The sequence below is a fragment of the Cannabis sativa genome, chromosome 2, assembly GCF_029168945.1.
Source record: "Cannabis sativa cultivar Pink pepper isolate KNU-18-1 chromosome 2, ASM2916894v1, whole genome shotgun sequence".
NCBI lineage: Eukaryota > Viridiplantae > Streptophyta > Magnoliopsida > Rosales > Cannabaceae > Cannabis > Cannabis sativa.
This window is the reverse complement of record NC_083602.1, coordinates 23,115,800-23,127,164: the sequence shown is the minus strand read 5'-3', so window position 1 is coordinate 23,127,164 and position 11,365 is coordinate 23,115,800. Positions and strand designations below refer to the sequence as shown.

The 11,365-nt window shown below is 30.3% G+C and overlaps 2 protein-coding genes and 1 long non-coding RNA gene across 3 annotated transcripts; 1 reads left to right on the top strand and 2 right to left on the bottom strand.

Annotated features, from left to right (window-relative positions):
• Window positions 1-224: 224 nt before the first annotated feature.
• Window positions 225-1,749, top strand: LOC133034851 (uncharacterized). Its single transcript, XR_009686199.1, has 2 exons — window positions 225-419; window positions 524-1,749. It is a non-coding gene; the product is annotated as an uncharacterized LOC133034851 (long non-coding RNA).
• LOC133034850 (uncharacterized) lies at window positions 1,179-2,131 on the bottom strand. Its single transcript, XM_061110306.1, has 2 exons — window positions 1,628-2,131; window positions 1,179-1,499 (listed from the first exon to the last, which is right to left on the bottom strand). The coding sequence occupies exons 1-2, from the start codon at window positions 1,838-1,840 to the stop codon at window positions 1,227-1,229; spliced, it is 486 nt and encodes a 161-aa protein (XP_060966289.1). The 5' UTR covers window positions 1,841-2,131; the 3' UTR covers window positions 1,179-1,226.
• Window positions 2,132-8,000: 5,869 nt separating this feature from the next.
• Window positions 8,001-10,450, bottom strand: LOC115720897 (uncharacterized). Its single transcript, XM_030650101.2, has 9 exons — window positions 10,077-10,450; window positions 9,887-9,970; window positions 9,725-9,749; window positions 9,607-9,639; window positions 9,395-9,516; window positions 9,189-9,319; window positions 8,873-9,096; window positions 8,335-8,585; window positions 8,001-8,248 (listed from the first exon to the last, which is right to left on the bottom strand). Exons 1-9 carry the CDS (start codon window positions 10,077-10,079, stop codon window positions 8,153-8,155), a joined length of 969 nt encoding a protein of 322 aa, XP_030505961.2. The 5' UTR covers window positions 10,080-10,450; the 3' UTR covers window positions 8,001-8,152.
• Window positions 10,451-11,365: the final 915 nt, after the last annotated feature.

Below are 11,365 nucleotides of genomic sequence, written 5' to 3'. Positions count from 1 at the left end.
TACCATTATAAAAGACATATTCAATGCAAATCTTTAATGTAGCCTATAAGAAAAACAATACATCTAAAAATATATGCATAAAACTTATTCATGAACCAACTATGCTACCCTTTAACAACAAATGCAGCAAGTTAGTAGCCAAGGCTTAATTGCCCCTACCTAACTTCTACCCACCTTAATATTTGAGTTGGCTACACCTACATGCATTAATACCATATCATCAATCTTATCTAAAACAAAATAAAATCTATCTATTTTATAGTTTTATTTCTTCTATCAAACAGTTAACTTTACCACTTATTTAAGGTAATTCAAAAGCTAGCAAACCAAAGCAATCCTTCCTCATTCTCTTGTCACCATAGAAAGGTAAAATTTATTACAACAGGTTGTGACATATTGCAAACTCTATAATATATGAGGTAAAAATATATATATTCTATGAGACTAGTACACTACACATACACTCCCACCTCTTTCTTTTTTATTTTCCTTATTATTTTTCTTTAAAAAATATTTTTGGCAGGAAGTGGAAGGTAGCCGAAGGTAGCCGCTTCCACAGAGTATAAAGTAGGTACAGCAGAAATAAACATAACAAGTCAAGCAATTCACTTTCTGCTAAAATTTGATGCAAGTATTTAAGACTAGTAAAAACAAGATTAAAAAATTAATAGAAACTATCAATCACTAACTTTGGTCGACAATAAAATATAAAACTTTAAGGAAAATGAAAATCCCACTATTTGAAATAAACAAATTAAACAGCCCAACATGGAAGAAAACAAAGGTTATAAATAATAATAAAACTAAAAATTTAATCTTTATCATAAGTGTCACACCAGCACAACCCAAAAAAAAAAACATTAATATATTCTTTAAGAAAAAAAAAAGTGTTAATTAATGACCATAAGCTTCAATAGCACCATTAACAAGGATGGTTTTTCCACGAAAACCCATAACTATGCTAATCCTACCACTGTGCTATCTCCAGGAATCGCTATTTCCTGCTAAAAAAAAATAATTTTGGATAAATCCACTAGTAATGGGAAAAAAACTATTCTGGAGATAGCACACTTCCCACTAATAAAAATATAATTTTTTTTTAAAAAAAAAAAATAAATTATAAAAATTATAAACAAACAAATCAAGAACAGATATTCTTCCCCATTCACACTCTCCCAGCACCAAATTAAACAGTATTAAATTATAAACTTTGTAGAGATAAGAGTTCAGATATGGCATCCAAAGCAATTACAGGTCTTGGGAGTGAAAGAACAGAAACCAAAAGGCCTGTTGGGAATGTTGCAATTGATGGCATAGCAACATGGAGATGGCAAGCAGAGCCCTTTAGCTCCTCCACAGCAAGTACACAAAGCACATATCTGAAAGCTCCCCAACTTTCTTCTGCTCTCATTCATCATCATCTCCACTTTTCCTGTCTCTACCAGAGGAACCAGTGGTGGCACCTCCTTCAGGCTCTCCGCCGCCACAGACCCATTTACCTTCAAATCAGTAAACATAGAAAGAAACACTCAATCCAAAGAATAAATTAACAATATTGATAAGAAAACTGAAGGGATCTGTAAAATAAAGGTGGGATTTTTAGTTATAAAAGATAAAAGAGACTCACTTGGACTGAACTTGCTTCAGTGTTGGTAATAACAGTAGCCAAGAAGAGCAGCAAAATAAGAGAAAAGATGACCCCATATGCAGGCATCATGGTTCTTGAGAAGGTTGGTACTTTGCTTAGTGTTTGAGTTGCAAAAGTTGATGGGAATTTGGAAAGGAAGGGAGTGTGGGTCTTGCTCTTTTCTAGAGCGATTTTCATTTGCTGCTGTGTCATAATATAAATAAATAAGCATAAATAGGAGGAATAATAAAAGGTTAGAAATGGGATTTTTGAGCTGCTTATGGTGGTCTAGTAGTAATTGGGCACTCTTTAATGGGGTATTTTCACCTTTTTACTTTTGCACATTAAGGAAGATGGGAGGATGAGGGTTTAATTGGTTTGGGTTTTGGAAAATTCATTTGTGAAGACTCAGAGGGGTTTTTTTGTTTTCTAAAGCTTTGCTCTACTGTCATTTGGTGCTGAATATTAAGGGCATATGGCCCCCCAAACTCTTATTTGTGTGACAGTATGAAGGTCATAATGTGAATCACTGTAGTATACATATCCCAACTTGCAAATTGCAAGGCCTATGCCACGTGTCAAAGATGTATGTTGTCTTCATGATATTTACAATTTATTTTATTATTAATTTTATTATTAGGAGGCAAAGATGATAGTAACATATTCATATTGCCACTTGCATGTAATTTATGAATATGATTTTCTTTTTTTGATGGAATATGATATTATAATTTGGCATATAATGCCCCATTATGGATTAAATCTTCTACACATATTTATACATGGATAATGATTATAGGCATATACCACTTTTTTCTCTATTTTAAATATTTTCATGAGTGTCGGTATAGCCTGCAATTCTAGATTTGGGGACCCCTTTGTTTCAACAAAATGTTGTGTTTCTATATGCATGTCTTCATGTACCCAAAGTGAATGAAAAGTAGTTTAGATAATATCAGATTTAAAAAATTTATTAAATTTAATGTAAAAAAATAAATTTATGTTATATTTAATCTATTATTTGTAATTATGCTTTAATATACAAGATGTAAAATAAATTAATAAATATTTAATATTTTATTGAGAATATATAAAAAAAATTATTATTTTTTATTTTTTTATTATTTAAATAATAGTAATATTGTAAAAAAAATTATGTAAAATTTAGTAAAAATCAATAAAATATAATAATTTATAATATTATAGTAAATAAAAATGTAATATTTATTTGATGACTAAATTTAGCACAATATTATATGTTGTGTCAAATTCAACCAAACTTTTAATATGTATATACTTTTTAAAATACTTTTCGAAGAATAGTTTTTCATAAGTATACTAAAATATAGCAATCCATTGAATTTTCACATAGTTGTTAATTGTTGTGTAACAGGTTACACATACTCTTCTCTTCTCTTTTTTTTAACTGTTTGTTGCCTTGTTGGGGGGTAAGAGATGAATAGACGATCCCCTATTCCTCAATTAACAAAAATGCAAAAGGAAAATAGTCTAATTGAAGTCTTAACAAAGACGAAAAGTTGATTCTAATGATGCCCGTCCAAATTTTGAAGGTACTTTTCTCTTTATCTTCTTTGGACTTACTTTAAATCACGGTTTTTTTAATTTGTCACTCTTTTTGACAATTCAAACCAAAAGGAGAAGATGGAAGTTTGGACTAGAAGAAAAAAGAGGGAGAGGGAGAGGAAAAAGTCTTCAAGCAAAGAAGATTTATAGGCTTGGACTGGATAAAACATAAAAATATGGCCATTAAGTATTGCGTGATATGCTTATTAGAAAAAAAAAAAAAAAAAAAAGTATTGCCTGATATCTTCCAGCAAAAGGGAAAAAAAAAAAGTATTGCGTGATAAATGCACATATTTATGCATTTCCAGTAAAAAAAAAAGAATTCAATTTTGTTGTCTCACCAATTAAAGCTATTAACTAGACACTAATTAAAATAAAATCCACTTATTTAATAGTGTAAATTAAACTCCCAGTTAAAGATAAAAATTAACAAAAGAAAGAAGAATATTGGTGCTATTTAAAAGCATGCGAGACCTGATATTCATTTTAATCAATTATAATATAGGATATTGTACACATAGGTGCTTTGAGCATTTCTCTAAAAACATAATCCCATTTCGATGGACTAGAAAAAGATAACAAGTTTCCTATATTTCTTTTCTTTTTTTTTTTATGTAGAGTTTCCAATTTCGTTATGTGGTTATGTCTACCATTTTAGTAGAATAATTATTCCTCTTTAATAAAAGACACTCTTTTCATGTTAGTCTCACATTCTCCATTAGCTCATCGTACTCATAGAATAGAACAACTTAATCCACACAAGTCCTAAAAGTCGAAGCAACACAATATAAGTTGAATTGCATCAAATTTTACTGATTAAGCGACATTGAAACTTAATAGTTGCTACAAAACAAGTAATTGAGCTAAAGTTAGAGGCAGTTGAGGCAATAAAAATTGGTTAGCTTGATGATAACATCAGTTAAGTTAACTATTGCTTTGAATGCTTTTGGGACTGTCTCTTTTTTTCTATTTAGTTTCGTGATGTTGGTCCATCTCAGAAATGCAATGACATTCGCCTTCGGCTGCATCAACTGAACAAGAACTCCAAAACAATTCAAGAAAAGTTTCTACAAGAGGGATAAGGAAAGATGCAAGAGTACTGAAAGGACAATTCCAATAATCACAACTCTGCTTTCTCACCACTATTTCTAGATCATAAACTATGTTGAAAAGTTCATTAAGGAAATGTCAAGGGATGCATGACCAAACAAAAAGAGTTATCCAAACCTGTTCTGTATTATCGTAAACTTAGATTGGCTACAACTTGAAATTTCCAATACCATTTCTCTTTGTAATTAATCTATTCTTGAAGTCATATCAATTATGTTATGAAACGGTAATGAATAAACTGAACACTTCTTTAAATTCATATATACAAATAAAATTCACAATATTACTGATCACTTGAATCACTTCCTTGTTAGCTTAAAGACTGAAGCAGCAATTTCTTATAATTTATGAAAACCAAAATCATATCAAAATACATCTATATAAAAAAGACAATAGTAAAATATTACAAAGTTCTTCATAAAAAATTGAAATAGAAGACCATGAAATGAATCAGAAGACATTGTGTTGATGATCTCTATCTGGAGAAGAAATACCCCAAGGAAGCAAAGATTACAAAAAGAAAATAGCTCTATACCCAGTTAATTCTATCACTCGACCTTAAAAATAAATATAATATTGTAACTAATTGGAACAAGAACAATAACATTGTACATAGACCAAACCGAAATGGCCTTAAATCTCAAACACAATAACAATAAACTAAATTCCTAACAAGTGTTACACGTACTTTAGATTCACAATTTTACGAAATATACAATTACCTCTTTCTTGTTGATCTCATGCACTTTCGGTTAAATATGTAGAAACGTTGAGGTAAAGATATTTACTTTCTTAATTCTGCAATTTGATTAACATGATCGTGTTAATATTAATGGACATATATTTTCCACTTTGACAAGCACAATTGCAAAATACTATTATAAAATTAACCCAATTATTGATAAAAGAGAAGAATATATCTATGTGAGAATTAGTGAATGAGAGATCATCGATAATATATCTATGTGAGAATTAGTGAATGAAATAACATCTATATACTCTATTTACAAATTCCTTAAAAATTAGAGTCATATATCATGGGAAATATAGCAAACAAGCATAAAACATGCCAACAAAAAAAATTGTATAGATCTAATAATATAATAATATTTACTATTATTCAACCAAAGTGTAGAAGCTTAATTAGCTTATTAACTTTTTCCCATATAGATTTTCTTCCGCTTGTCTCTGTCTAAAATAATATTAAATTCATCATCAAATAATTAAAGAAACTTAAAAGTTCTCTTTGATAATTGGAGAGGCCTTCTGCACCATATTGGTTGTAGTAAATATATGAGCTAATATTAGGGATCAAGGGACTCATCAACATAATTTTTGTGATAATGCTAGAGAAAAACTACATCATTTTTATTTCGGCTTTTAATAACATGAATTAGCCAAAGATAATGTGCTCCCTAGCCTTTGAGCCTTCATAATTCTTGTGTTAGACTTCAACATCGAGATGAGCTATCCTTGAAGACCTTAAGCAAAGTTAGAAGAATGAGAAAAAAATAATAATAAAAAAAAAGCTAGCCACGTTGTTCTAAACAAGAGGATCACAATATATGCGGTGGAAGGTAGAAAGAGTGAAAGGTTGTGGATGACTGACACGGCTTAAATTGATAGAGTCAAATCTCTAGTCTTAGATGAATATATAAGGGAAATTTGATTTTCTATACTTAGAAAATCTTAAAATTTTTTCCCTAAATACATACTTAATAATATTGGTCATATATGACCACATTCCTAATATCTCACAAATACTCCTCCCATTTGAAAAAAATCAAAAACTCAAATCATCCATCCATGGCTGCCTCATCCCGAACCTCTCTCTCCCTCTCGCTGACCACGGCTTCAGCGCCCGACCACCACGCCCGGCCACCGACGACTACCCACCACCCCGACTACGCACGACCACCGTCCGAACCACGCACGACCCAGCCCCTTCTCTCGGACCCAGCCCCTCTCTCTCTTCCTCTCTCTCAAACTGAAAAAAAAAGAGACACATTGGTCCGATGGTCGGACCACATGGTCCGATGGGGTCCGACCAATCGGAGACCATCGGACCCTATGGTCCGACCATCGGACCATTGTCTCTCTTCCTCTCTCTGAAAAAAAGAAAAGGCAGTGGTCTGATCATTCTGAAATCCTTAATGCAAATATGGTTGCTTGGAGGAACAATGAAATATTTTGGAAAATAAAAAGGCTCCAATCATTAATTAGTGTTGGTGTATTTATTTTATTATTAATTAATTAGTTGACACTTACTCAAAAAACCGCGCTTTTATAATTGATGTTTGGTGATTTATTTATGGTTTTGGGGTGTGACTTGGTTTTTTTTTTTAATAATTAATTTTTATTAAATGATATGACCCTTGATAACAGTTCTGGAATATGAAAAACAAAGAGAAAATGGAAAAGAAGAAATATAAAGAGAAAAGAGAAAGGGTCTTCTCCTATACAAAAAAAAAAAAAAAGCGGAGTGATTGGGGACTAAAACTTGGGACATTAATGATTGGAGCCGGCAGATAACGACCGTTGGATTCATAAACAGTGAAGAGCAAACCTCAAAGTCGTGTGGTAGTTCATAATCGAAGTTCTCGACCCGGTCGAAGTTCATAATCTTTTTTTTTTTTCAGAGAGAGTGGTCCGATGGTCGGACCATGGGTCCGATGGGGTCGGACCCCATGGTCCGACCATCGAACTGGGCCTTTTTTTTTTATTCGTTTTCAGAGAGAGGAAGAGAGAGTGGTCCGATGGTCGGACCATGGGTCCGATGGGGTCCGACCATCGGACCCATGGTCCGACCATCTGATTGAGTTTTTTTTTTTTTTTTTCATTCGTTCTCAAAGAGAGGAAGAGAGAGATTGTTTGAGTTATGAGGGGGGTATTTTTGGGGTTTTGAAAAAAGTGTCATATTTTTTGTAGTGTAAAATGTATTGGTTTAAAAAAAAAAAAATTGAGTTTTTTAAGTATAGAAAATTAAATTTCCCATATATAATAATAAGAAGACAAATAAAATTTATATTGAAAATACAACTATGTCTTCATAAAATAAATAAAACAGAGGTTATAAAGGTCAAAGAAGCAGGAGGCGATTAAGCCTCTTATTATATATTAGATTTATTCGACATTATTATTTCACTTGATTAGATATAAAAGATGAGTGTAGAATAACATGAACTACATAAATTAAGAAAAGTAAAAGTCATTAAGATGAAGATCTATACTAAATGGGCCTCTATTTCTTGTTGGGCCAACAATTCTTTACTACTGCTCCCAGGGCCCCATGCAATAGTGCTTGGGCTAAATAGCTTTGGATGGGCCAACAACCTTTGACAAGTTCACGGGATAATTTCAAAAATACCAAAAAATAATAAAAAATTTACATTTTTTACGAAATTTTGAAATCTTAGACTTTTTTACCTGATTTTTTTTCTAAATACAAAATTAGATAGTATATTTGAATGAGAAAAAATATGTCGGATATAATATCGCCATGTGTTTCTGAGCGGCCACTTGATGGCCAAAAAATAGTATGACTGTAATAAAATTGTAAGATAAAGTACTTTTCCGGCTATTTTTTTTTTATTAAGGTTATATGTGATTGTAAATATTAAAAGAGTTTTGCCGCAAATATCCCTCAAAGTATGTTGAATGTGATAAATCCATATAAGAATGTTGTATTAAAATAATAATGAATAAATAAATAAATAATTGTATTTTGTTCAATAAATACAAATCTCTTCTAACTAACTAACTAATCAACTAATCAACTAACTTTGACTAAGTGTTTTGACTGTTTTCTATTATGAATGTCTATTTTGAGCTTTAGTCTCTTAATGAGTATTTCTTTCCAGTAAAAGGTTGAAATTTAGGCTCGGGTTTCTTCTCTGCCTCTTCCTTTTTTGATTCTTTAGGAGTTTCCTATAGAATTCAAGAAACCATTAAGTAAATTTAAAGAAAAACTAGATAATGAAAAGAGGTATGACATAATGAAGAAGAAAACTCACCTTTTGTGTAGGCGTACGTTTGGAATTTGACCCGAAAACAAGCTTTCCTTGAGATTTACGAGCAGGGGAAGGAGAACTAGACCCTGCAGAAGGCTGTTTTGACTTGCCATGGCCAACAACATCAGATTGTTTGCCATTCAACCCTGAAGAAGCAGATGCAGTTCCACTTATCAAAGTTTTTCCATTTAAGCACCTTGCTAACCCTGTAAAAGGGCTAAATTTAGGTTCTTCTTCAGCAGGAATCTCTTCATCTGCAAATGACAAAAATAATAACTTCATGTGCCTAATAATCACAAGGAGAGAGTCATATCCTAAATTTTTTTCAAGAGCAAACAATATAGAGTATGTTTGGTTGGAATGAATGAAAATATAGGAATAAGAATAATTTCTTCTATTTCAAATTTTAATACTTCAAAACGCAACTTAACAATGCTAGAATAGAATAAAAATTATTTCATTTTTATTTTATTTCATTACGTCTAACCAAATGTAACCACAACGTCTAAATTGAACTAAAATCCATTGAAGAAATATATACCTTGAGTAGATGGCTTGCTTGAAGGAACATGTTGGATAGGCCTCTCGGGTTCCTTGTAGTCCAACGGAGGAGCAAAATCCACCTCACAATCTGTTTCAATAATACTCACAGCATGAGATGGCTTTGTTTCAACAATATTTATGTAATATTTTTTGTTGTTGTAAGCAACCATGATAGTGTCTCCAGTTGATAAACACGTAAAATTTCTCAGTGTGGTCTCTAAACTGTAGTTCATAGAGCAGATTTCACACCATTAATGACACAAGTTTTCCCATTATGATATAGTATTTATGATAAAGATGGATTGGAGACTCACATTGCTTTTGGGTTTGAAATGTCCAGAAAGTCGCTGCAATGCGGTTGCAATTTAATATACTTTCCTCTTCGAAGAGAAACAATCTTTAAACGCACTAAATCTCCCTCTTTTAATCTCATATTTTCCATCATCTAATTTTGAAAAGTAGTAAATTAGTATGTAACAAAAGACGCTAAATGTAACACGAAGAAAATAACCATACATACCCAACAAGGCATACAGATAATGCCTTCCTCTGATGTGAACTCTAACACCCCACAATGAGAGACTCTCTCAGCAGAATTATTTCGAAGCTCAAACAACATTGGATAATCTATATGTAGAAATGCTGCAGAATTTTCTTAAAATGTTAACACCTCGAATTTGAACAAGATAAAGGCTTAAAAATGAAAATTGAAGAGTCTTAAAAAACACTAACCGAGCTTGTCAAGGGCCGATGGAGGCATTATAACTGAACATTGCAACAAAGAACATCAGAAAAAGATATAATAACAAAATCATTTAACCACAAAAGTGAGAAGATATAAAACACTTACTTTTATCCCCATTCTCGAGATGTGGCTGCAAAAATAAATGTGAGAATAATCTCAATCAGAATTAACAGATTGATTTAACAACACTTTTTTAATAAAAATTGATTAACATAATGAATCATCGTGAAATTAACAAAACATGAGTCAAGATTAACAAAAGTGAACCTTATCCAAAAAGGATGGAGGGTAGCATCGATACATACGCTTGAACGAGGTCCCGCGATATTCATATCCATATTGGTCGGAATACTGCAAAGACAATGAAAGCAATTAAATTATATATAAGAGTGTATACTCAATAGAAAACACTTGATGATGATGATGATGATGATGATGATGATATAGTGAAGCTTACCATGTTGTTGAAACTATATATAGAGTTTTTGTTGGCTCAAAGCTACCTATATAGAGAAAACATACATTTATAAGGTCAAAATATTTAAAATTAGGGTTTAGAATTTTAATAAAATTAAAGCTTAACACCATCTTCAATGTGAAATGAAATTTGACACAACATTAATTACTAAACTATCAAAACAATTTAGATGAACAAAAGCAGTATATATATGAACTACAACTAAAAATTCAAGTTTTTTTTTTTTTTTGACGTGAACTAAAAATTCGATAAGTTATAATTGTGAAAAACCAATTAATTATAATAATGGACATTATAAAATATAGCAAGAAAAATCATAAAGTCTAAGACTTTAAACCAATGATTGTTTATTATAACTAATGTTTAGAAAATAATAAGGCATATATCTCAAATATTTCACAAGCTTAATTAATAAGTCAAAATATAATTGAGAAATATAATTACCGTAAAGAGAGAGAAGAAAAAATTAAGAGAAAGTGGCTTTGATTGAATAAATAAAACTATAAGTTGATCAATGATTAATTTTTTTTTTTGAGGGAGTTGATCAATGATTAATGACTCTTATAAATATATAGTGAAACAATATTAGACATATGACTTTTAAAATTCTATAATCATAATTGAATTATAATTAAAAAATAAAAAGATGAATGATAATAATAAATTTTAAAACGTAAAATATCTTTTTTTTTACTTTCATATAATATATCTCTTTTTTATCTTTTTTTTAAACGATATTTTAAATTCTAATTTAATTAAATAATATATTTTAGTGGCTTTTTCATTTTTAAATTCATTTATAAGATAATTATATAATTAAGTAGGGGATAATTTTGGAGATTTGTTTTATTGACGATACATTAATAATATATATTATCTCTCTAAATATAAATATACACAAAAATAGAAATATGATCAATTCCATTTCGACAAAAAAATCTAAATTTATTTAACTTTATCCTACAATAATATAATATCTTTTCCTTTTAAAAAAAACGGAATATCTTTTTTGTTTTTTGAATAATTAATAGATCTTTTTTATATATATAAAATACAAGTTTAAACCTAATTTATTATTGTCTTTTATTTTTATTCTAATTCAGTTATAATTATAATTTTAAATATTTTACTATATAAGTGGAATGAAGCAAACAATATTAATTAACATAATATTCTTCTATACGTACCCAACTATAGCTATGGAAAATCCTCCTTCTTCTTCTTCTAAATCTAATAATAATAGTAATAATATTATGTCGTTTGGTGGT